Source organism: Pelmatolapia mariae, linkage group LG2 (genome assembly GCF_036321145.2).
Source record: "Pelmatolapia mariae isolate MD_Pm_ZW linkage group LG2, Pm_UMD_F_2, whole genome shotgun sequence".
Taxonomy (NCBI): domain Eukaryota; kingdom Metazoa; phylum Chordata; class Actinopteri; order Cichliformes; family Cichlidae; genus Pelmatolapia; species Pelmatolapia mariae.
In genome coordinates, this window is record NC_086228.1 from 22,782,839 (window position 1) to 22,809,922 (window position 27,084).

A 27,084-nucleotide genomic window follows, 5' to 3' on the forward strand; every position below is an offset into this window, starting at 1 on the left:
TCTTTTCTTTAAATTCTCTTTTATATCCTAATTTCAGGCACCACATCACACATCTAACCCTGAGTGTGCCTGGAGGAGCAGAAAGAAAGCCTGAAAGAACGCCTGATGGCAGAGGGAGGAGCTCTATACAGCTGAGGTCAGGCCACAGTACATCAGGCCATGTGACCACTGCAGCGGCAATGATACTTAGAGCTAACCCTCTACTGGAATTTTGTGCACTAAAAGCCTTTTTCATGCAAACTGCTAAAGGCTCACGCTGATGTCCTTTTGGCCAGGCTGTGCTTCATAGCTTCAGTGGCGCAGCCTGACACCATGTTAACGAGCCAAAGGAAACTAATATTAGCAGCAGGTCAGGGAGAGACTAAAGTGATGGAAAATGCCCAGCCAAGACACTGTGTTTACCAGTATTTGTGTAGTCATTCAGAGGTGGGAAGCTTTATATCAGTCTGCAGCACAAATTGGACCTTCCATGAAAAGAACCTCAAAAAAATGCAAAAAGGGAATAGGAAGGACATCCATTGTTTCTGTCAAAATGCCTGTATCTTCAGTGTGTGTTTTTTTCCCCCCTCCTGAATGTGTTGTCATGGTTGTTATTTTTGTATTTTGAAACGAGGAGGTGAGCTAAAGCTTAACCGTGTAAGCTAGATCAGGGCTGGGCTGACTACATTTTATGTGGCTGCGTGGTGCAGACTGTCAAGGAGTTGACAGCACCCACAACGGGCTTATTTACTTTTTCAGAATGACACATTATCAGTTAAATCCCTGATTTATTTGAGACAGCCAAAGTGCCCGCTAGCACAGCGCCTCTGTATGCACACACTGTGTTTCTCTAATCCTGTCTCACTGCTTGTCGCACTCATTGCTTGCCTCTCCTAAGTGAGCCCTTTACACCCATACAGCACTAACTGCACTCACTGTATGTGCACACACGTATGCTGCTACACACGCACCCCCTATTTGCAATACCCCCCATGCATCCACCCACATTATGCACAAATAACCAAATGGCTCCCTGCATGATCGATAACATGTGCTGTGATGTATCGCCAGAAATACACCATAGGCCAATTTCATAAAAATGGAGATCTATTTCATCTCGTAGGATATAAACAAGTTCTCAGTGGTAAGCCAATTTGTTTTATGAATGGAACTGTGTTTTGTTTAGGAAATGTCTGCTGATAAATATCAGCATGCATGCCACTGCTCTGAGATCTTAGAGTTCTCCTGCTTTGTACAGACAGAAGGAAGGAGCTCCTAAAAGTTAAAGCTCCCCCACCCCTCGATATGCTAATTCCAAACACTACAGGGGGGGTATAAGGCACACCATGATAACCCAGTCCCATACCAGCTCCATTCTTAATAATCCCTTCATTCCATGTAGATTTGAAAAGAACAGTAGCTACTGACTCTGCATGTGTCATTTCCCCTCATGTTAATGCATACTTAATTGCTTTTAGATTTACAAAAGGATGTGTGGTTGATATGGTTTCACCCTCATTGTATCAAGCTCATAGGGTGCATTTTGTTCTAAACATAGCACAGTCAATTAATGCCTTAAAACCAAGCTGAATCCATAAAAGACAAGAGTTAGTCTTTCTCCACTTTTTCTTTCTTTTTTCATTATGCTTTAAATTCAGGGAAGGAGGTTGCGTCAGGCGCGTGTTTGTGCACTAGTGTCTGTCAGTCCCCGGACAGACCTGTGGTTGATTGGAAGTGACAGCTGGAATGGAAAAGTGTGGATCACAGCATGTGAGCATCCATAGGGTGAAACCGGTTAAATAAGGCTTTTATGAGTGAACCCATGGTGCCGGGTATGCTTGGAGGGAGTAAAGATCTAAGAGACAAGAGAGGAAAGCAGAAAAAAAAACAATCCATTTATTGCTTGAGGGCTGGTGGGAGAGATCCACTTTGATGTGCCTGCCACAGCAAAATCTCCAGAAGCAGGACTAAAGTTTGCCTGAAACAATGAAGCTGTGGTTCTGTGTCTTTCTCCGTACTCAAACCATCCCATTCTCATAGAAAAGATAGTCACATATACATTGAGGAATCCATGCTAAACTTTAAAAATATCATTCTGACCCCACATACATGAGTTTAAAACCCATGTGCTGCATTCATTATGGGATCTTCCTCCAGGCACATAGCACTCACATTTGACACCATCCTCCTCAGCACTCGTTGCCTGTTCGTTTTGATACCGTTGCTAGGGAACTGCCCCCAAGGACGAAGCTCCACAGGTTTGCAAGTTGGAAAGGTGATGTGCCATTCATAATACAAATGCTAATAGCCTTAAGGGAAGCAAGAGAGGCCCTTGGTTCCCAAACACAGCTCTCCTTTTCTTCACTTCCACCTCCACTGAAGCCTGCCACTGTTAAGCTGCTGAAGATAGTCATTACTATTTGTTGAATCCATCTCCGCATCAGCACTGCTTAAGAATTTGTTTTGTTAAAGCTCTCACAACTCAGAACAAAGAGCAGCTGCACAGCTCGTGGGAGAAAAAAAAAGCCATGACAAGCAATGTTTATTCATAGACATTTATCTATTGGTATTTACACATCTCATTACACAGTGATGATTATCCATTGCTCTCAGTAGCTCCATACGTTTCTATGTGGGTACACAAGATGATGGCGCAGTGACAGGTTGTGAAAAAGAAGGGGAGACATCCCCCCCCAGTAGGACTGCGCATCAACAGTTGTCATGTTTATTTTAACACCATATAGTGGCGAAAGAATGACACAGACATATACGCACATAGACTAGGTAGTTATACTACAGGGTTACATTGCAATTCACAGTTTGTCCCAACATTTCACTCTGCTGCTGCTCGACACCGCCATCCAAATAAATGATGATGCGTGACCGTGTGATCATCTGAGGTCTCATCCGTGTGCACATTTCTTTACTCCTAGTGGCTTCCTGTTTTGCCCCACACACACTAACACACACTGCTCCCTGTGGCATGACTGAAGCCGTGTGAAAAAAGGTTCTCTACATAAGCCGGAGTCAACCCCAGAGGACACCGCTATCACTGTTCAGACTTCTGTTACTGCATGTAGCTTGCCAACATGCTCCACGGGCCCTGTCATTAATCTGCCGCCTCAGTGTCAGACCCTCCCTCCTGTGTTTACCAACACGCATCTAAATATGTAACAAGGACACATGCGCTTGTATGTCACGCAACATATAATAGTTTGTTACTCTAACACACTCATTTTTTTGTTTCTGATGAAATGAGGTTTCTTTTCTTCTTTGTGTGTTCTTTAAATCACCATTAATATACCTCATTAATCATAATGTTTGACTTCTTTAACACTTTTGATTTCCTGTTTTATTGTCCAGAACTCAAAACACTTCTTTTCGTCTTTTCTCTGGAGTTTTTAATCTGTATAAAAAAAAAGGTTTTCTGAAGAAAGGCTTTTTACTGTAATAACAAGTGGGTTATTGGCTGCTTTCTACTCTTTGTGTACAGAAATAAAAGTTTGTATTTGGCAAACTCCTTGTCTGCTCGTGTTTGTTTTTTTTTTGTTTATTTCATGTGACTGCAGTTATCCCTTTGAGATTTGAATAATGAAAGTTAACTCAGAATGGTGCCAAATACAGGCTGCTTTATATTAATTTTTCTTTTTGTGTTTATATTTGGATTTGTGTATGTCCTATTGTGAGGCTTGTGTGCTTGTAATTTTTTTTCTTACTCTGTTATTCAGTCTGCCCTCGACTTCTACCTTAAACCTTTGCTTCAGCGCAGAAAAAACGGCTCATTGGTCTATTCTGATGCAGTGCCACCCTTTTCTGTTTTAGCCTTGTTGGCTTTGTTCCCTGAGTTTGTTCTCTTTGGCTGTGGTGCAGCACTTGATTGACATTTTACCTTCTTTCTCGCCTTATCGCGCACTGATCTCTTGCTCACTGCATTATCTTTGCCGGAGCTGGCGGGCGCAGGATCTCTATCTTTATCTGTTGCTTGATTATCTGGTACACCCAGCCCAGCTTCATGAACCACGGCCTTCTCTATACTTTCATTATCTAACCCCTCTCCACTGACTCTCCCACGCTCTGGCTCTTTATTACCCTGCTCTGCTTTCACATCTGGATTTTTCCCTGTTTCTGCATCATCCACCCCCTCTGTCTCGACAGGGGGGCATTTCTCTGAGCTTTCCATCTCCTGTCTCTTAGTGTCTTCAGTCTTCTTATCTACATTAATATCTGCTTTAGCTTTTCCTTCTGTGGCTTTTGGAGGAAATTTGACGTTCTTCTTTCTGGCTGCACTCGTGGCCTTGGTCCCACCAGGCCCCCACTTCTCCTGTGTTGTATCCCAGTAAGTCTTGTTCTGACTGGCATGCATAGAACGCATGCTCTGGCCCAGCTTCCTCAGTTCCTGCCGCACAAAGGGTTTAAACTTCTGGTCCAGTTTCTCCACCATATCAAAGTCTCTTCGAGCTTCATCCTCATTGCACAAAGCAGCATGAGCCCGAGCCCTCTGGTACACTGCCTTGAAATTACCTATTGAGAAAAGAGAGCGAATAAGTATAAATGGCAACACTATTGACTCGTAAAGACCACAAGAGGCAACAGGAGGTAAGAATGATTGGTAGGCCGGCAAGAGTAAAACTGGAAAGCCGTAAAAGTTGAAGATAAAAATAAATACCACAGGAGTTAACTACACTGAATGCCAGCGGTGAGACAGGAGATATAGTAGGAGGCGAACGCACGAGAGGAGTAAATGAACGGGAAAGAAAAGCATAAGAACAACCTTTTCAGATCGCCCTAACTATTAATAATTCATCATAGCACAAACAAAAAGAAAACAATGAATTCATTTTTGACTGTGATGTCCATGGGTGGGAGCTGAGGGAACAAAAGACAGACACAGCATTGCGGTTGTGAATGTTTGGTTTCTTCTTTCCCTGGTAAACACAAAGATCAAGGCTTGTTGCATTGTGAAGGCGGGTGTTTGCTGAGGGCGAGGCATCCGTGCTGGCAGGAGAACTTGAAATTTTTTAGCTTAAAAATGATAGGTTTTTTGGGGTTGTTTTTTTTCTGTACGCACTAAACCGGGGTATATTTATATACTCAAGTACCTATTTCTATATCAAACTCAATTTTCACTCTAATATTACCTTTGTGTTTCTTCAGCAGCTTGGTGTTGAGCTCCACAACTTGCTGGTATTGTTTTAGCTCCAGCATGCACTGGCTGAGATTAAGAGTCAAAGGAAGACGCACTTTCTCCAGTGAATCCCAGTCCTCACCCTGTTGATCCACCTGCAGAGAAAAGAGAGTGGACATGAAAGTTGGGTAGGTGGGAGGGTGAGGGCAAAGGAGGTGGTAGTGATAGATGGCGAGAGAAATGTTGAAAAGATGAAACAAAGGCAGGGGCAAATATATAAAGCGTTGGGAGGCACGACGAAAAAGCTTGGATGTGGAAAATGATACTGGGAGGAGGCAGAGGAATTTACAATGAGGAGAAATAAAGATGGAAGTGGGTGGGTTGAGGACAGCGGGGAGTTTGTTGTGTGTGAAAGGCATGAGGGAGTAAGACACTGAGGTGTGGCAGAAAGGAGAGAGTTTAAGAAAGAGAAAAGAAGCACAGGCAAGCAGTGTGACAGTGATATCTCTGTGGATAGCTGTTATTTTTAGAGCACTTTCTCTGCTCTTCACTTTGCCAGCGTACCTACAATGCCACAGCTGCTCTTCAGTAAAAAAGCAACAATGACAGATGATTACAGTTTACAAGCCACAGTGAGTCGCGGTCCTTTAGCAAGACTACTTTCTGGCATGTTCGACTATTCATCACACTGAGTGGATTGAACTGGTGGCTGTTAATCTGGTATGTCCATCTGGGCACTGTCATCACAACAAAAAGCTCTATTTTACATTCAATTGCCTGGAAAAGACAACACAATTACTTGCACGCTTTTACAAACCCTCACTTAATCACCAATTACTTACTTTATTTTGAAGGCAGTCCACATATTCTATAGCCTCCTTGAACTTTCCCGAAGCTTCTTGAAAGTGGCTCTCTTTAATGAGGAAATTTCCTTCATTCTGCAGCAACATGACCAGTCGTAACATCTGCTGCCAGTCCTTGCCTTCTGTTTTATTGCAAGTGTTTAAATTCACTGAAGAAAAGCTTGCTTCTTCTTTGGTAACTGTTCCATCAGTCAGTGCAACCTTATTTTCCCCGAGGTTCTCTTCGTGAACTTCTGCATATTTAGGGGGAGATTCTTCTGAACCATCTCCCACTTTATCATTTGCCCCTGTTGTCACACTTTCAGGATGTTCTTGTTTTCCCTCTTCTGTCTCTGCTGTCTGCTTCTCCTCCTCCTCATCATTTCTCTCTGCCTCCCCCACTTCATTTGTGTTTTCATTTTTCTCTAGCTTGTTCCAGTATTGCTCCTTCTCCTCCCAATATTTCTCCTTCATGCGCTCCGACAGGGCCTTCAGCTCTCGATGGATGAGGGACGCCAAAGTGATGTCAAGTTGAGCCACCATGTTGAAGTCTCTCCGGGCCTCCTTCTCATTCCACACAGCACCGTGGGCTTTTGCTCTTTTGTAGTAGCCTTTGACGCAGTCTAAGAAACAGAAAAGAAACAACAACACAGTGAAATAATAACTGTAAAAAAACATTCTAAATCAATCTGATATGCACGTTGAAGCACAGGTGGTTATTTATAAGCATTTAGGACAGAGAGTAGGTGTGACGTGTTAGTTCTCATCAAAAATAAATCTGCAAAACCCTAATAAACCCTAAAAAAATAAGCAGTACATGCTTATTTGCTTTCCAGAGTTGAATAAGATATGATGCAACTAATGAAAAGCTGAAGCTACATCTAGTGGGTTAGCTGAGCTTCATACAAAGACTAGAAACAGAAAAAAACAGCAAGCTTGGCTCTGCCCCATCCACTTCTACAGTTCACTAACAACCCCATTGTGTATTTGTGAGGGAAAAAGACTAAAAAATGTAGTTTTATCAGATCAAACAACCAAAATACAGCATGTTAATTAGGTAGCGTTAGAAATGACTGTGGAGTGACCTTTGAATCGAGTCAGGCTAAGTGTTTCCCCCTTATTTGTGTTTGTGCTAAACTAAAATGATTTCCTGCTGGCTGTACATTTTATTTAAAGAACCTCTTCTATGAAAATCATATTTTTGAAAGTCAGTATGGCTTCCCCAGAACTGCAGTGTTCCAATGACAAACCCAAAAACAGAGATTCAGAATGTACTGTACATTTGCTGCTCATCCTTTGCACCCTTGTAAGTTGTTCTTTTTATAACACTAATAGTTTTGACATTTGATACTTATATGTTACACTTCTCTTTCAGTCTTTTTCAGAATATCATGCTCCATGTGAGGCTGACGTTGTGTAATTTACGAAGTGCTTCAATCTTCAGTGTTGAGGCAGTGTTTCATAAATAGCAAACTGCAGAATCCAATCTTGGTGGGTCTAACAGTTTAGAGCTAATGTTATCAGTGTAGACTTATTTCATTTAAGCTCAGTGTAGCTGCTGCTGTGCAGCATTGCCATGTTAGGAGGATGTCAAGATGCTGAAAATTGTTGTACTTCAGGGGAAAATAATCATCCACGTAATATCTAAAAGGACAAATAGGCATGGAAGTGTAAACACAGGTCTGTTATTTTACTCTCCTTTGATATTACCTAGACTGAGTACACCTAAAAATCTCAGACTTACAAAGCATCATTATGAGACCTTACTATAAGTGCACTAAAAGCTTCCCAGCGAGTATTAAATTGCCTAAATTATTTGTTTTGTTTAGTTTTTAAAACATAGCACCTAGTCTTTGTTTTCTGTGCTCGAGGTAGTGTGTGTGTGTGTGTGTGTGTGTGTGTGTGTGTGTGTGTGTGTGTGTGTGTGTGTGTGTGTGTGTGTTTTCCAGGAATTTTTCTCTCCCCTGACCCAGCAGAGCAGCAGCCTCACTGTACAACATATATCTTGCTTTACAAATTGAACACTGGGTTTTTCCTCCTGTGCTTAACAAAACACTCAGTTTTGCAGTTTGGACCACCACTGTGCACAGGGAGTGTGCAGGGGGCAGGTAGCAGGCTGCAGGCAAGTAGCTGATGGAGGAGGCAGGAAAGAATTTGCTTATTCACAGATCTACACATATTAAATGAGACAAAGGTGTTGAGTTACAGCTAAGCCAATTCAAGGCATAACAGTGTTTTTTGTTTTTTTTTCATGGGAATTTAATTTTTCGAGCATTTAATTAAAGACCAAAAAGTGAATAACTGCATTTCCCAAAATGGAAAGTGCACACATGTGGAAACACCATGCGAACACATTGCAATGCCCCTGTTTGTGTTTAGTTTAGATAGACACATATAATTGAATTTTCCTGTTTCTCTGCATTTAATTTCCCTCTACGCTAAATCTTCGTACAGCCAGCAGTTAAACAGATTTCACTGTCGCCTCTGGCAAAGCAGAGACAGTGCAGTGATCCTTTTCTAAAGAACAAATGGGTTGAAGGGATGAATCAGCAGCCGAGTGGCTGACAGGAACTCATGCAGACAACGTGATACTGATGACAGGAGGAACAACAACAGCACGAAGAATGCAAGCAGAGTGGTGAGCAAAAGGAGACGGAAGTGTGAAATGAAACTAAGACACAGCTAGAAAAGGACTGGAAAAATGAAACTGAGGACAATAAGAGAGGAGAAGAGTAGAAGAAGGTGTATCAATTCTTGTGTGGGGGCTACATGCTTCTAAGCTTCATAAAGAGCCCTGCAGCTTTGTGACAAGTGCTCAAACTGGGTCGGGAAGCCCAGAAAATCCTGCCCACCATATTCATGCTAAACTTTTGTGCTCAGTTTACACATCTCCTTCTATTGCCACACATAGTGTTGTGTTTGCATCATTTCAAAAGACATTACATTACATACACTACTTTCCAAAAGACTTATCTTTTCCTTACAGCCTAATCTTCTCCTTACACCATGAGTACTTTTTTTTGTCCTTAAAGGAAAGGTAAGTCACCATAATGTGATAAAATAAACAGATTTATAGCCCCACATCACAAATAATGCAAAAGTCAAACACACAACACTGGAGAACTGGAAACCCCAGAGTGAGGAGAAGAGAGTAAAATAAAGACTGCCTCAACATGGGCATAATTCATGAGGCTCTGAAGTGAAGGCTGTGCCAGCATGAGAGGCTCCTCTAGGATTTTGAGTAGCCATGGGTATGACAGTGCAATTCCCGGGACTGCTTCAGCTTTAAAATTGTCATTAACAAGAAACAGTTGCAACATGCAGTAAAACCAGTACAGGCATCAGATTCTCACCTGGCAGCTTTTTACAAGATTTGGAAATGACTGTTTTTGTTGAGCCTGAATCGAGAGGTGCAAATTAAACTGATAATAATTACGGTTATAAAGAGTGAATTGATATTATCCCAACTTAGTTGAGACTAAAAAATAACACCAGGAGGCATCTATATGAGGGCCATCTGGCTTTCCTTCAGATTTAATATTCATGCATCAGAGTGGCATCAATCTTCCTCTCTCTTGTCAAGAAAGCAAATAGCCAAATGTATCAAAATGTCAAAATTCTTATAAGTCAGTTACATACGAAAATGTTAATTATTTCTAGAAAAGTCAAGAATGCAATAATGCGTGCAGTTATGTCGATATTATAGGACATTCTCGAGGATATGCTGGTCAAGCTTGCTCTGAATCACTTTGCATGAATGACACTTAGACTTGCAGGTAGAATTTTTATAAAGGAAACAAACCCTCTTCACTGGCCTGTATACGCAAAAACAGCTATAAAGTATTAAAAATAGAAAAACATTTCTGTCAAATGTAAGATCTCTTTATTTTTACAGCTCTAGAAAGAATAAAAGATTTGGAATCATTTTAAATAGTAATGGCTCTCATGCGTAAATTACGCTAGCCCAGCTAACAAAGGCTGATGATAGCAAGAATTGGAGCTTATCCCCCCGCCCCCCTTTCAAAGTTTGGGCACAGCAGTACCCTGGAGGTTAGAGAACTATGAGCATATGGTATCATTGCTGGTTCAAATCTCTGGAGGGAAAGAGTGAATAACAGCCCTGCACTGCTGAACTACTTCTGTGCACAGGATTAAGCTTGCTGATGCAACCGTGCAAATGTGAATCTAGGTGACAGGAAATATATAAAAGTGTGCCCTGTTGATTCTCCCGAAAAAAGTCAAATCAAAGATGTTTCTTAACCAGAAATGAGGAGAATAATCAGAATAAGCCCTCACAATTCTTCCTTCTCCAGCATGTTTCTTTACCTTTGTGTTTCTGCAGCAGTTCATCCATGTGCTCTATGACTTCATAGTACTCCTCCAGCTCCAACATACACTGGCAGTAGTTCAGCTCCAGGGGGACAATCATTCGACCTAAGTTAATGTAGTCTATATCACCTGGCATCTCCTACACAAGAATGCAGATTTAAAAGAAAAACAACATGTTCATTCAACACCTTGCTTAGTAGTTATACGGTGCATATGAAAAGTCTTCTCAGTTCTCCACTTGTTCCACATTTTGTCATGTTACAGCCTTATTCAAAAATCAATTGAATTCATTTTTCACCTCAAAATTCTACACACAATAACTCATAGTGACAAAGGGAAAAACTTTACTTGAAATTCTTGCAAGTTTATTAAAAGTAAAAAACAAAAATATAAAATGCACATAAATATTTACAGCCTTTGCTCAATACTTACTACCTTTGGCAGCAGATACAGCCTCAGGTCCTGTTGAGTATGATACAAGCTTGACACTCCTCTTTTTGGGTAGTTCTTCTTTGCAGGATCTCTCAAGCTCCATCAGCTCTGAACAGTCATTTTCAGCTCTCTAAGAGATTGTCACGGTGTTTCTAGTTTTTTTTTTATGTTCTCGTTTTAGTATTGTTTAGTTTCCTTGTTCTTCCTGGTTTAATCATTTGTATTTCTGTTGTGTGTGCTTGTTCACTTAGTCTGTTCTCATTTCTGCCTCCCTGCGTAGTCTATTGTGTATGTTTAATTCTGTCTCGATGGTCATTCTTCTGTGTTTCATGTTTATCAGTTAGACTCTTGTCTCTGTGCTCCAGCTTTGTGCTTCCCTTGTTTCCCCAGTCAGTCATGTCTCAGTGTCAAGTCTGTGTCTTTGTGAGTGTCTCTTGTTTCCTGTTTTACTTACGTTGTTCTCGCTGTTTTAATAATTATAAGAATTCAGTACATTTAATTATCATTTTTACTTGTGTTTAAGGCCAGCTATCTATAAGCCACAACATGAAACCTACAAATATGTCTAAAACTGTTGTGCGTTCACCTTAACATAACTTTACTTCTCCCTAGAGTATTGTGCTATCCTCACACCCCACCACCCACCTTCTCTGCTCTTATCTAAGACAGGTCTCCTTTTTCTTTCTGCTGCCTGCCTCCCACCCGGCTGCATGTAATCAGGGACACAGTGAAGCAGAGCAAAACAGGAAAACAGGAATCTCCCACTGGAAAAGAAGGAGCTGCATGTCCCAAAAACCCCAAATCCTGAAGAGACCTCAGAATTCATGAGCTTCCCCGGTACTTTGCATGCCCCTCCCCACACAAACACACAGACAGATTCACACAAACAACACACACACCCTGCCTACATCCCACCTTTCTTCCAACCGCTCTTCACTCACCCTAGACTGGACAGTTTTTAGCAGCAGGACAGCTTCTTTGTACTTGCTGGCAGCATCTCTGTATTTCTTCTGTTTGACCAGAGCATTGCCCTGCATGTGGAGAACTGGCACTGTCTGCAGCTTTTCATCCTTTTCCATCATCCACGACTCTCTGTGGTAGGACATAGGGTCTCCTACCTGTGTAGGAGAAGAGATAAATGATGCAAGTGAATTTTAAACAGGTACAAAGCATGCCTCTGTTCAATTACATTAGGTGAGAAATTTGTCTATTTTATTACAGTTATTTAAAGCTACAGCTAGTAGTTGTTTCGGTCCACCGATAGCAATGATAATTGTTTAACTTTAAACTTTGCTTATATACTTTTACTTTGTGATAATGAAACTTTTACTTAGGTAAAGGATCTACTTTTGGAGACTGAAGAAGTCATTTTGATGAGTTGCAAAACATTTCTCCCACTGAAACGCTAGGTCCAGATAAATAGAATCAACTTTTTGGAATTTCCTTACTTGGATCATTGAGCATGCATCAAGACATTACATAAATGTTCTAAATTTTTCCACTGCTGAAGATTTGTCAGCTGATGTGAAACAGAAATAATGTTAATGTACTGCCACCAATACTGGACTCACTGGTGAGTCTCAAGCTTGTTTCCGAAAATAATAATAATAATAATATTTCAAAGCTGAATATTTTAGACAGAGAGGCACTTTAGTCAGTGCTGTCAGTAAATTTTAGAAAGGAGTGAGAAGCTGTTCATTCTCCTCTTCCGCTATTCACTGTCACTGTCAAAGATGCTTACCTGCAGCAGCTCCATAATAAATATAAGCGGCTGAGGAGTCCGCATCAACTCATCCAGCTCGGGGAAACCCGTGGAGTGATAGTGGAACAGGTTTCCCATTCCACACATGTGTCTCTGACCCTCTAGAGGGTCTTTCCCTTGAGCGATCAGTCTCATTCCCTTGGACACAATGGGGTACAAGCCTGTGTGCTGTGAAATTAGCACATCAACAAAATCATGCACACAACATCTAGAATAAAACATAGAAGCACTTAATCATGCTAACCCTCTGGTACTGGCAGCCCGTGCCAATCAGCCTTACAAGAAAAAACACAAGAAGTCGCACAATTTTACTTGCAAATTACATTTTCCTCCAGAAGGAAAAACAGAAAAAAAAATTGCACAAAAAGATTGCTTTGTTTATGTTTATATTACTGAGCATGTAGGAGGCTACAGAACGTTGATTCATGTGCATTATAATGAGGAGTAAAAGCTTCCCTTTCCCAGTCATGAACACTTATTACATCCTCTCAGGGGCCGGATATCTCAGAATGTGTGCGTGCGGTTTGTAATCCAACTCACAATGGCATCACACCAGAACTCAGCCACCTCCCCAACACGCATGGACGTCAACAGGGTCTCCCAGACTTCCATCTTAAACATCTTTCCGACAAAGATCTCTGCCGGTCTGCCAGCTAGTCGGCTGTCATCAATGACTGTCCTCTCGAAGTTGTCCAACAGTGTCTGGAAGTGGAAAACCAGCTTGGAAAGTGGGAACAGGGAGAGTACAAGAGATTAATGACACAAACTACAGTCAGTGGAGACTTCACTAGACATATAAAGTGGCCACTGATTTTTCAACAAAATATTTAATATACAGTGTGGTGAAAAACATTTAGCCTTTCCTGATTTCTTAGCTTTTTCATTTTTGTAACATTTACATATTTCATGAAAAACAATCAACAATCACAATCCACAATCAAGTTGTTTACAAAACAAGACAAAGATAAGCTGTGTGAGTATAAAATACAGTTTTGATGATGATTTTATTTATTAAAGGGGTAAAAGGTATCTAAACTTAACTGGGTGGAAAATTAATTGTCCTCTCTTGTTAAATCAGGAATTAGTTCCAATTAACTTTTTTTTTTCCACTTTCACACCCAGCCTGACTGCTGCCTTTTGAATTGAGAAATAGAAGCAATCTGACAAAGTAAAAAAATCTAAAAGAGCCCAAAAAGCAAAACGTAAAGAAACGTAAGAACAGATGAAAAACAAAATCCCTGACATCTATCAGTCTGGGAAGGAAAAAGTCATTTCTAATGCTTTGAGAGTCCACAATGGGAGCCATTATCCACAAATAGAGAAAACTTGGAACAGAGGTGAACCTTTAAGCAGTGGCCAGCCTACAGAAATTACTTCAAGAGCATCAACTAATCCAGGAGCTCATAAAAGAACCCAGAACAACATCTAAAGAACTGCAGGCCTCGCTTGCCACAATTAAAGTGTTCATGATTCAACAATAAGAAAGACGAGGGAACAATGGCATCCATGAGGGAGTTCCAAGGTGAAAACCACTGCTGACCAGAAAGAACACGAAGGCTCGTCTCACCATTTGCTATAAAACTTCTTGACTGAAGACATCCTGAAGACTTTTATAAATATATTATGTCCCCTTGCACCTGGATGACTTGCTGTAATTCATTGAACCATACATTTTTCTCTCTTTCAGAAAATCTTAAAGGAGAATGTCCAGCCATCATTTTGTCCCAAGCACACATGGGTTATCCAGCAGGACAATGAGGAATTCCACCTCTGAATGGCTCAATAACAACAATATGAAGGTTTTTGAGAGGCCATAAGTTAAGACATAAATCCATACTTTGAGATGACCTCAGAACACCTCTAATGTGGCTGAATTACAACAGTTCTGCAAAGAAGAGTGGGACAGAAATTCTCCACAGAGATATGAAAGACTCATTGCCAGTTGTCACAAACGCTTGATTACAATTCTTGCTGCCAACCAATTTCTAGTTTTAGGGGGCAATTACTTTTCCACATAAGGCTAGGTTTGGATACGTTTTTTCTCTTGATAAACGGAATCATCATTTAAAAACAATATTAAAATTAATTTGACCACCTGAAACATGTAAATGTGACAAATATGTAAAAATTATATATATATATATATATATATATATATATATATATATATATATCAGAAATACGTTTTCACAGCACTATACAGAAATAATAACTTTAAAAAATATCTTTGTCTGCAAATACTTACATCACCACCTAAATCTTGAAAGTTTTCTTAAAGAATTTTCTGCAGTCAATATAAAGGATCTACCACATCTTCTCAAAGCCTATTGATTGTCCTTTTCTAGTGAATGTTAATTTGTTCCATTGATTGCAAGCTTTAAAAGCCCATTAAATCAATGGCTAAAACAAAAATAGTTTTGAATTACAACAAGAAAACTAAAAAGCCCCTTTTGTCATTTCCAAATAAAAAAAAAATCCAATTTAACTTGAAAATTATTTTCTTGTATATTTTGTAAATATAATTTACAGTAAGTACTTTTAAACTGAATGACATACATGATATATTTCAGACATCATATGTTTGCGTGCATCTAAGAGTCGTCAAGGTTTTAGCATCACCCTGACTTAAAAATAATGTTGGATCTGTGTAACCTTATTTATAGCCTGACAGATTGTGTGTAATCGCAACAGTCTGATAACTGTGTGAACAAATGGGAATCACCTCACTGGGGAGGGAACGCACACATCCACACACACGCGCACAGGTAAATGGAAATTCATGCTGGCATTGTCATGGAAAATATTTGTCACAGTGTCCAGGCCCGGTGCCATATGGCTGGATGTGACTAGGAAGGGAAAAAGTCGGAAACCAGCAGATCAGTGGAAGCACAGAAACAAAGATACAGTGCCAAAAAACATGTTGCAATTTGGTTGACCAAATGTTTGCTCTGTGTGCATGAGCCAGATACGGAATAAATTTTCTAACTTCATGAATAATTCAACAGAATCTAATTGAAGTGGGCATTGCAACACACAGCTAAAAATAGACACCCAAGATAGACATTTTTTTTTCCCTTGGAACATGAATTACTCCACAATGGTTATTATTGTACACACAATCATTGTCTTCAACACTGCGTGATAACCTAACCTAACGATTAGGTTATCATGTTAACTGCAATTTAGAATACCTTTGTCCCAGGTGGAAAGTGAGGTAACGGTCCACTGCCTCCTGCCAGAATTTTCTTCCTGACACCTGGATAGTTGAGAAGGTATGTCTCCTCCATTGCTACGCTGGGAAACAGAAAAGTGTGTTTTCGAAATGTCTTTCTCCCTCTAGGTGTGTTCTTTTGACTTTCTGATTAGCCTAGTGGCCAGAGTCTTGGCTAGTTTGCTGCTCTCTGACAGATGGTAGGATTAGACAGGGTTTGGAGATGGCCACTTTAATCTGAGGAGCTAATCCCTTGCCTACTCCTGTGATTGGTGGGGGCAATCCCTGTTGGAAGGAGAAGGGAGAGGCGGGGATGACCGCTGAATCATGTGGATGAGAAAGGCCGAGATCGGTCTGGAACAAGTAAAGATCATTCTGGAGGAAGAGTGCTCTGATGACGCAGTGATGTCCTAAAGATGCAGCTGTCCCTCAGTTGGGAGGCAGAGGGTGTACAGAGAGCATCCTTCCAACGTTTAACGGCAACTAAATCTGGTCTTAGGCTCCAAGTATTCATTACTTTTATTGTTAATCAAACCTTTTTTTTAGATTAGATTGTTCTGCTAGTTTTATTTATGCATTATTTAACTTCATTATCCTTTATTTATCTGGGCAAAAGTCTCATTGAGAGCAAAATCTCTTTGCCAAGAGAGACCTGGCCATGAGGGCACAGGAAATTACAAACAGTACAACATATAAACATGTAACAAAGAAACAAATACAATATTTTGCACAGACAAGTGAACACAAATATGTGAATTTAAAGCTACCCTGTGCATTTTTAAAAGCTTCCCCCCCTAATTCTGTTCTAAATTTGGGGACAAACATCTTTATATTACTGTAAGAGTGTATGACATATTGGTTGAGGTTTTTACACATATAGAAACGCAGATAAGAAGGCACCAGTCCAAGCAGAGATTTATAGATAAAAGCCAACCAATGGGGAAGTCTACAAATATAAAGAGATGGCTATTTAGCAGCATAGAGATAACAGTGATGTAAACGATTTCCACAGCCAGTGCAGTATCCAAGCTCTTTAGGTACTGGTCAGGTGCATTCATAAAAAGAAGATCACCATAATCCAATAAAGGTAAAAAGATGTAAAAAGTTTCATAAATCAAGCGTTTCTTCACTTGGAGAGAGAGACAAGATTCATTTTCTAAAAAGTAACATACTTTAGGTTTAATGTTGAATGCAAGCCTTTAAATGCAAGTAGTAAATGCTCATTTCTGATCTTTAATGATACTTAGAGACTTGTAAGATGTGACCATTTCAATTTGAGCCCCTTGAATGTTTTGATCTTAAGGATAGAAAACAACTCCATCCATCAATTCATTCACTTCTCCTTTTCAGGGTTATGGGGGTCACTGGAGCCTATCCCAGCTATCTAAGGGTGAGAGGCAGGGTACATCCTGGACAGGTCACCAGTCTGTAACAAGGCTAACACACAGAGACAGACAACCATTCACACTCATGTTTTCACACCTATGGGCAATTTAGATTTTTCAATTAACCCATTAACACATGGTGGAATTGAACTCAGGACTTTCTTGCTGTCCTGAGTGCTACCACACTTTTAATCTTAAAATACATTAAAGCATAAAACTATTAGAAGTGATATAGTACTGATTCTGAGCCAATAAACAGAACTTGTAGCTGAGATAGACTATTCATGCACATATATAGGAAACATCTATTTCAAGGACACTTAAAATAACATTCGCAGCACACTCTTGAGTCAGATGAAAACCAAGCCCCTATTGTTGCTCATAACCGGTAGTTTCACCCTCTTACTTGAGCAAACCTGTCTCAGGTTTGATTGGTACCTTCTCCCGGTGAAGAGGTTCAGCTCTTTCAACAGATGTTCAGTGGGATTAAAACTGGGATTCATAGCAGGGCACCACATTAAGGTCACCTTCTCAACCCTTGTAGAGAGCTTTTAAATGTATACTCTGGGTCTTTTATTCGATTGGAATTGCCATGACCTGCAACTGAGACACAGCTTTGACAACGGATATGTTCCACTCAAGAAACCTTGATACTTGATGATTTCACTGTGCCTTGCAATGTTTGACGTGATTTGTGCACAAGCCCGTAACGTCTTTTACTAAAAAGGAGGCAATTCATTTTTCATAGTGAAGATTGTGTCCTTTTCATGAAACTTCATTTCAGATTCTGTTTTCCCTCTGTGAACCCAGAGCTGATGTAACTTACCAAAAAGCTCTTAATCATGTTTCATCTGTAAAAGGACATTCTCTCAGAAATACTGGCTTGTCAACATGAGCTTTTCTGTTTTCTCTTTTAAAAGCAGGGTCATCGTGGGCCTCTCCCCATACACCTGCTTTGATCTCGCCGGCTTGTTATATGTGTTTCGACTTTGACTTCATTTGGTTCTTCTTCCTTTTTGTGAACATGTTAAATCTTTCAGTTGATTTTTGTCTGTTGTGGTCGTTTCTCAGGAGGTTAGCAATGGTCCCGCAGACGTTAAACCTCCTAATAATATTACAAATTGTCATCATAAAAACATCTAAATGCCTGGATATGGCCATGCAGCCTTTATCTCGATTTCTTATGGTGCACACAACACCTAAAAACATCCATTTGGAGATTCTGTTAAAGGTACTTTACAACAAAAAAGCTCAAATTTAACAGTCAAAGTCTTTGCTACTTCTATATGAATGAACCCATGAAAATATAAACACAAACAAATTTTAACCAATTTCAATTACATTAAAGGTATACGTAAACTATCCTGGCATGACTTAAACCCATATCCCTCAGTGGAAAGTATATTAAATAACAGTTAAGCAGTAAGAATAATGCAAACAGCTCTAAGCTGCCACAGTCAGGTGGGTCTGAACCAAAAAAAAGCTGTGGGGGAAAAAAGAATGTAATAAAAAAAAGATTCTTGCATCTACAGAATATTAATGATCACCATGACCATGCTGGTCATAAATACCAATAATGTAGGACTATATAAACAAAAAATAAATTCTGTAACTTATTTTTCTTACGGGTAATTAAAAAAAAATGTTGACCTGCGGTAAACAATGGCTGAGACAACTTGGCTTTAAGACAATAAACACCCAGACAACATTAACCACTGGGGTGGAACAGTTTAATCATACAGCAACTACAAACGCATTTTGTCAACTTAAAAACACAAACTTTGAGTGAACAAATCTGTGTGCTGTGTAATATAGGAAAAAATCACAAATTTAAAGGAATGACACAGCAACTTCTAATAAAAACTCTCTTCTCCCTGGATGAAGGCTTTTCTCCTCCTTGTCTTTCCTGTATGCCAGAAGATGACATGTGACTGCCCCCTGGTGGTCACTTCTCTATCAGTGAATCCAGCTGCTCCTGCAGGGAGGCCAGCTGTTGGAGCAGAAAATAGAAGGCGTGATTGATGCCCAACAGCACCGTGGTGTAATTGGAGGGTAAGTGGATGATGATTAACATGTCTTTTCACATTAATTTGCTGCAGTCATTTGTCAATACAAACAACGACCCTAGACAGTGGGTGGCCACTATGCCATAGCTCCAAAAAGGACTCCCCTGGTAGCTGCTGTCAAATTAAATTGCGCTTGATTGGTTTTCAACTTTGCTATTAGGCATGAAAAATGTTGGGTTTAAAAAGGATAGCAAACACAACACCATCCACCGACATGATATTTGACATTCATTCAAGATAAATTCATGCAAAGTGCTGAAGGCTGTAGAAAGCTCACAGTGAGCACTGATCCTTGGCTTTTACAAAAAGGTTCTTACCTGCTCCATCTCCCGCTCCTCCTGCTGAATAATCTCATCCAACAAGGCTTGGAAACGGTTCTGTAAGTGGAGAGAGGCAAACAAGGTTTGTTTGAGTCGACATGCTGAGCCTCATTAAATTGTGATGGCTTTAAATGTGTGTCAGCCTGGGCTGCTCGTGTCAGTATCTCCTCTCTGACAGAAAGGCCACTTGGAATGCCAGTCAGAGACAGCTGACCTTTTCCATGTGACTGTGATAATAACGACTGGAGATGGGGCTCTGACGGTCCCAAAACACTGAGCAATGAGAGCGTTAAATGGCAATGTAGGAAGGGTCGTGTCTGCTCATGTTTCGCTCATTGTAAATTCTCCACTAAAGAGTGCTGGGCATAAGAATGAACTTTCAGCTCCTTTTTTTGCGCATGGAAAAACTTACAGAGAAAAAGGCTAGCAGCAGAGATGCAATATTCTGGGTTTTAAAATAACCATTTAAAAAAATAATGTCCTCCAACAATGTGTGAAATCAGCTGTTATTTAGGTTTTCCCGTCACCTTTGAGAGAATTTATGCTGCATGAAGAATTTTGCCTCCAAGCTCATCTGCATGTTCTTGTTTATGTCTCTGTACATGCAGACCTAGTTTTTGGATGAACGGGTGAAAAAAGTGTGAGTGTTTTCAGTGCTTACTTTGAGGGCCTGGTTTTCCACTTTCATGATGAGCTCCTCCTGCTGTTTCTTGCGGGCACGAGTTTCCTGAAGCTTGGCCTTAATGTTGTTGATCTGCACCTGGTACTCCATAACTGCAGGACACAGTGGGAGGTTCATGTGTGAGGACTGTCATAAAAACACTTATGTGCTGCAAAGAGGAGGCAAAAAAGGTTGGAGAGCGAAGATGATGTGACATAATTTGAGACACTACACTTGCCACGGGGACAAGATATGCAGCTTAGCTTGCTGAACCATAAGGATGCCTCCATTTCAGTTTGACAAATTATCCATAATGGGAACAATCAGTCGATTTAAAAGGACACGAGTCAGCAGGATGCAGTTCTAAAAAGACACAACTAAATCAGTCTGCTTTGTGCACCACACAGAGTTCTCATCAAATCCACCCAGAGTGGCCATGTCTCACAGAAACCCGTGGCTCCACCACCAATCAACCATCTTATAACTAATTGTATCCATTCACCGTTTTCCCCTGACTCCAAATTCTGACAAAGCTGTTGTAATGCAGACTATCTAACAATAAGGAGGCCATGTGAACCCATTCATTCAACTTTTACAGCTATGCATGGATGCCATTATCATGCATGGCCTGACTCCAACATATTGAGAAGGGCTCTGCCAAGATGCTACAGTTGAGCTGGCCAATAGTGCTGCCTGACTGACAGTTCTATGTATCTAGATAAGGAGGTATTGTGCTGTCAAACTGGACAGCTCCCTGAGCCTCCTGCTGAGCCACAACACCTGTCAGACTGGTTTGTTGAAGAGGAGAGCTGAGAGCTGTCAGAATGAGCATCTCTGTGGGTGAGGGCGCAGCACGTGTATTTAAGTAAGGCTATTTATTTGAATGTGTGTGATGAGCTAGAAAATTCAACTTCGATTAAAAGTTCAGACACCTTGCTCAGGTTATTTTTGACCTCTGCTTCGACAAGTATCTCTGGGCAGCCAAGCCCACTTTCTTGGCTGTGACTGCTGCAACTGAAAAATGAACAACTGTTGGTACACAGAGCAAGTCGGCTAAGAGAAAGAGAATTATCTCTGTGGTGTAGACTGCAAGCATGGCATGAAAGATTGCATAATTCTAATGCGGCACTTACTTCACATCCACCTGGGTGTACACACACACACACACTCTCTCTCTTTACTGCATAATGTATAAAGAATCACATATAATAATCACATCTATCTCTCCTGTGTTTACAATATTCTTATAAATTGTTTTCAGAAAATAAAAAATGAAAAAATCTGATTAGGGATGCTGGTGAGAGATTTTTAACAACAAAATGTCATTTATATCAGTTGGACTGCACCTAGTGATGATTTTATTTATGAGTTAATGCAGCGATGAAAACTTACCTATCTGGTTGTTTCTATCACTTTCATTCTGTGCAGAATCGGACTCATTAAGTTTGTCCTGGAGCTGTTGGACCAGATCATCCTCTGTGTCCATGATATTCAAGTCCTCATCTTCATGCCGGTCCCCTTCGTCCTCCTCGTCCTCACTTGAGCTGCTGATGTCATTGAAGATCTCCCTCAGTTCATCATGTTGGACTGGTGATGCAGAAAGCACATTAGCATTAGAAACGCAAACACAAAGATGGAAACAGCGAGAATTTAGAGCACTTGCTCTGGGATTAATCTAGGTCACAGAGCCAACAGTCTACTGGAGCTTTAAAACTCTGGGCTTATATGACAGGAAGGAATAGATGTGGAGTCCAAACAACCAGCCTGCTCTTCTCTTACATGGCAAAAATAACTCCACTCCAACACTTGGCAGTACAGTAGAAGTCACTCAAGCATGAACCACTAGATGGTTTAGCCACATACCTCAAGGCATGGGAAGGAATGAAAGGAGGAAATAAAATGAAATGAGGTAAAAAGGTTAGGGAAATGTTTTTGTTCATAACTGCTTTTTACAGCAGCACTAATTTGTTCATGACTGTTTTATGAACAATCTGATGAGCTTTATGGATAGATCATTGAGTATTGCATGTGTACATATGTCTCATCCAGAGTAAAGAAAAGTTTAGGAATTGCATCCTAATTACATGATGTGTTCATTAGTATTCTGAGTCTTATTGATTCGGATAACCATTTTTAAAAGCTCATCCCAATTATAATGCTATTATTAAAAACACTAAATCAATCAAGCTTTATTGCGCGTGTTCATATAGGTCAGCTAAAAGGCCTGGGTAGCAGAACATGTTCTCTTTTTTAGCTGAATTGAGAAGCTGGCTGAGCATTATAACAGAGCGTACCACATCTTATTTCACACGACTTTTTAAAATTAAGTTTTATTTACCAGAGGACCCATGACCCATCTTGTGTCCTGAGGTCCCAGGTGAGGAATCCAGGTTGGCAAGAGAGCTGTGTTGATCTGCTTCCTTGGACTCATCCTCTGCGATAACCTCCCATCCTGATAACTAGGTTAAGGGTTGGCACACCTTCTGCAGATTCCTTTAACCTTCAGAGGGCCTAAACTAAAGTAAAAGACTTGTGGTCTTTTGAATAATCCTACTTCAAAAAAAAGACCTGAAGGGTCAAATTAGATGCAGAGAAACTGTCTCAGTTTTAACATTCATTAGTGCCATGTTTATCTCCCCAGCTGCATGCAAGCACTAAAATTAAAATAAGAATCTTCACTTCACTGTGACCAACTAAGCAATGATAATGATCAGTCCATCTCAATTAACACACAGCAAGCAGCCACTCAAGGCAGCCTCGCTATGCTCTTATTCTGTCAGGCAAGTTTAGGGTTTCATTAAAGCACTAATAGCTTCCTCGCACAGCGCATATCTCATGCAAAGGCATCAGAGAGAGTCAAATCAGGTGAGCCATGTAACCATGCAGGAGTCAGGAAAGCTAGTTGGGCCTAACTTCAACATATTTTACATGGTAAATTAAACAGAGATTATGTTTGACCTAAAAGACAAAGAGTGGTAATTATGTGATGCTTCTGGAAAAACTGACTAGATTTCACGTTACAAGTAATAGCCAGCTGATTCTGCCTTACTCTGAAGTACTTCTAAAGATGTAATACACACTATTGTTTTGATGGTTTATATACACCATTACTATTGTCCTAAGATGGACGTGCAGAATGTTTAGGTGTCAAAAAGGATACGGACGCTGACAGCCTCAGCATCTGTGCTCAGCAATCTCTTCACTTCCTTTTCCACATCAGGAGATTCAATGTACTACAAGAGACAGAGAGATCGAGTTACTTGTAGTATTAGCAGCATCTCTCTTGCCCTCCTCCTCAGTCTCTATGTTACCCACACACACACACACACACACACACCAAGGTAGCAGCTGGCCACATGCCAGGAAGTACATTAGCGATTAAAAACAGAAGGGGCCAAATCAATATGGCTCAGCTCTGCACCTTCAGGAAGATTTATTCAGAAGACAAAGTAGAAGTGTAGTGCTCCAGCTCCACTCGCTTTCACTTTGATCAAAGCAATAGTGAAATAGCTTTTTTGCATGCCTTTGGGGAAAACTAAGATGGAAAGGCTTTATTTATATGTAAATCTTAGTTTTCACTTTTACCACAGTTCCTGTTTTATGAAATGTAAATGTCTTGTTGGAAGAGAGCCTAGGAAAAAGATGGATCATCAAACGAGATGCTAAGGAGATGGATGGGACATGGGAGGGGACTGCTGTAGGGAAAATGAAAAATGTCAGAACCTTTTTTTTCGCAGTCTTCCGAAATCTCCTCTTGCGCGTGTTCTTCAGAGGGCAGGTGACTAAAGAGCAAAACAATGGGATTAGCGAAGCCAAAAATCAGTCCATTACCCAAGGAGGGGACATTATGTTTCCTGAACTGCTGATATGCCAAGTTTTCAATATAAACAAGTCAAAAAGCTGCTGTGCGTGTATAATTACTTACTGCCGTGATTCCAAACAAATTTCTTGTCCTTGTCTTTATCCTTCTTTTTGGTCTTAGGGTCAGTGCCAGTTGGCTCTTCCAAAGGGGGGTAAAGGTCTCCATCTAGTGTACACACGAGCATCTAACCCGTGGATGGGAAAAATGAATGCAAAATATTATACTGATTAATCTATACTGCACTGCTATAACTGTGGAAAATAAATGTACATAACATGTATCTAAAATCCAAAATGTACTTTTATTTTAAACCAATAAAATAATGGAAAACTGTAAAAATGATTTATTTCCAGTCTCTTGCTTACCTGGCAGACATCTGCGGTCTTGTAAAACGTCTTCTTGTCCACCGTTTTGAGTGACTCAATCATGCAGGGGAGATCAACCAGTTTGCAGGCCAAAGGAACACGGTCTACTCTAACTATGCCATGACGACCATCAGCTACAAATAAGAGGGACAAATGACTGTTAAGGTGACATTTCTTTAACTAGATCCATTAGTATCCTACAATCATTGTTACATTTAAATATGAAAAAGAATGAAACTGCTATAGAAATATGTACAACGTTCAAAATTCTGGACCCAACTGTAAATGAATAACAAGACAGGGAGACAGCTTGAGACAAATTAAACCAGTGCCAAGATTGTGAGCAGCTTACGGTGCAACTCAATGGTGAGTCTGTCCTTCATGTTCATACTGCTAGACTGTGCAATTCTTCTTACTGTTGAGGCATACTCCTGCAAAAGAAAGAAAAATGAAGCCAGATCACATTTATGGTGATAAAACTGAATTTCCATCAAACAATGAATTTCTGCAAGTGCAAACGTCTCACCGAAGGAAGCCTAAGGACAAACTGGCTCTCCAACTCATAAGGGGCATCCTCCTTACTCTTGGAACCGACCTTCCCAACTAAAATCAAAACACATCACCATAATGAAAGTGTTAAAATATACCTTGCTTGCTATATGCTGACAAACTACAAAGTTTGTCAATCTACTTTAACATTAAAATATACAGTACATTATGGAACTCATTTTTCCTATTTTGAAGTAAGAAGTAATATAGTATCTAATATATTAATCTCTGGCTCTCTTCCACTGTGTCTTCTTTTCACAGTGTCAGATGGACGCCACTCCTGAAGCCTGATTCTGCTGGAGGTTTCTTCCTGTTAAGAAGGAGTTTTTCCATTGTCTTTCTCACTGAATGCTTACTCATAGCATTTCGTTTGATTGCTGTGGCTTTCTCTGTATTATTGTAGGGTCTTTACCTTACAATATAAAACTCCTTGAGGCAACTGTTGTTGTGATTTGGCGCTATACAAATTAAAGTCAGTTCAATTGAATCATTGGCTGGACGGACTGGTCTGTGGACCATTTAAAGCATTTTCAGTAGCTTAGCTGGGCATTTTCTCTTTGTGCAACTTTGAAATTCTACTACATTATATCTCAGGGGCAAACACTACACTCCACCACATTTTTTGACAGCTTTAATTACTGATCACTTTATAGACTTTCATGTTCTTCCTGTGGAAAGAAATCTCCAAGTTTGGTGATTTTATATGCATTAATTTACTTTGAGTGTTCTTTGGTTTGCTTTTTTTAAAACTTGTGGAAAATTGTCTTTAAATGTGTGAGGTTTTCACTGGGCAGCAACACTAGAAATATATAAACACTAACTACTATCTTAAGTACCTACAACAGTAAAGTTTATTTCAGTGCTATACTATGAATGAATAAATGAACGAAAAAAAATAACCAACGTTCCTACCAAATCTACTATGAATCTCTTTTCAAATCACGAATGTCTTTACATCAAAGTAAAACACAGATAATTACAGCTAATTAAGGTTACCTGTGCATTTTACATTAATGATGTCTACCACACTGTGGAACAGTAACACTATAGGAGATTATACACAACGTTCAAAAGACAGGAACGATAAACGCTAACGATAACGCGAACACAGTTGTTAAAATTTGCCACAGACAACATATTCTATTACATCATCACCATTATTGTTACTATCATTGAGTTATATCAGCTTCATCTTAATAACCGACAAGGAAAAATGTTTCCTTACCTTGCAGAAGTGGAGGCTAAGAGGCTAACAGCTAGTTATCTTTAGCATAAGGATAAGGGCAGAGGATTTTAACGTACCTTTCAGTTTAGATGTCATCGTCGTTTTTTAAGTTTAGATGGTGCAGCTGTATAGATATCTTTCAATGCCAAACACGCATAAACATGACGAATCTGAGTGAAAAAAACGAGACTTCTTAGCTACACAGTGATAGCACAATCACGAGCGAAAACAAGAGTGTTGTATAGGGCTTTGCCACTTTCAATACCTCCTCGGAAATTTGTATTTTCTGTACCTTAGCTGTACAACTCGTATGTATGAGCATTAAATTACAAATTATAGGCATATTTTAGTTAATAATTAAGTAATTATAATATATATATATGCATATTTTTGTACTGCCATGTTATTAAATAAGGACTAGCAGTGAAAGTTAGTTTGTTTTTCAGTGCATGACAGTAAAACAAAAAATTCCGATAAATTGGAACGTCACACGCAACCATCTGTATCACGAGACTTGTCAAACGAATTTTTAAAAAAACAAAAAATAACGAATATTCTTTATGCAATATAGTTAAATGTATCTATAAATATTTAAAATTATTATTTGATGTTCGTATCGTTACGCTAAATTGTCTGTCAGTAAAAGAAGAGTAGGAAGAAAGTAGGAATGAGGAAATACCAAAGGAAATATGCGGCTATTTTTTATTTAAACTTATTCTATTAAGAATTAAACTGTAATTAAACCGTAATCTAAAATAAACGCTAAGTTCGTTATTATATCTGGTTTATTATTTTTATTTTTATTTTAATACGACACAAATCGATAGCCTAAAGGACTGTTTGACTCACTTCCCGGTAAGCACGGCTATCGTCAAATATTTCATAATAAAAGATTTCGGGGAAAACTATCATCGCTAATAAGAAGCAAACTGCCAAGAAAACTGCCAGATAGACATTTTTGTTTATATATA

General features: G+C 39.8%; 3 protein-coding genes across 3 annotated transcripts in view; 1 reads left to right on the plus strand and 2 right to left on the minus strand.

The window, feature by feature from the left end:
- drp2 (dystrophin related protein 2) overlaps positions 1 to 2,406 on the plus strand; it is a 73,557-nt gene extending 71,151 nt beyond the window's left edge. The window contains exon 23 of the mRNA XM_063494842.2: positions 38 to 2,406. Within this exon, the coding sequence (XP_063350912.2) occupies positions 38 to 57 (20 nt within the window). The 3' untranslated portion in view covers positions 58 to 2,406. The remainder of the gene's footprint in view (positions 1 to 37) is intronic.
- A 112-nt stretch (positions 2,407 to 2,518) lies between these two features.
- Positions 2,519 to 15,869, minus strand: LOC134642832 (uncharacterized). Its single transcript, XM_063494820.1, has 8 exons — positions 15,661 to 15,869; positions 13,010 to 13,189; positions 12,449 to 12,637; positions 11,649 to 11,825; positions 10,273 to 10,414; positions 5,947 to 6,569; positions 5,118 to 5,259; positions 2,519 to 4,500 (listed from the first exon to the last, which is right to left on the minus strand). The coding sequence occupies exons 1-8, from the start codon at positions 15,754 to 15,756 to the stop codon at positions 3,767 to 3,769; spliced, it is 2,283 nt and encodes a 760-aa protein (XP_063350890.1). The 5' UTR covers positions 15,757 to 15,869; the 3' UTR covers positions 2,519 to 3,766.
- A 2,917-nt stretch (positions 15,870 to 18,786) lies between these two features.
- taf7 (TAF7 RNA polymerase II, TATA box binding protein (TBP)-associated factor) lies at positions 18,787 to 26,374 on the minus strand. The gene is made up of 12 exons (XM_063494872.1): positions 26,191 to 26,374; positions 24,866 to 24,942; positions 24,692 to 24,770; positions 24,340 to 24,473; positions 24,038 to 24,158; positions 23,836 to 23,894; positions 23,273 to 23,345; positions 22,451 to 22,564; positions 21,505 to 21,699; positions 20,113 to 20,225; positions 19,449 to 19,508; positions 18,787 to 19,055 (listed from the first exon to the last, which is right to left on the minus strand). The coding sequence occupies exons 1-12, from the start codon at positions 26,207 to 26,209 to the stop codon at positions 19,011 to 19,013; spliced, it is 1,089 nt and encodes a 362-aa protein (XP_063350942.1). The 5' UTR covers positions 26,210 to 26,374; the 3' UTR covers positions 18,787 to 19,010.
- Between the last annotated feature and the right edge of the window lie 710 nt (positions 26,375 to 27,084).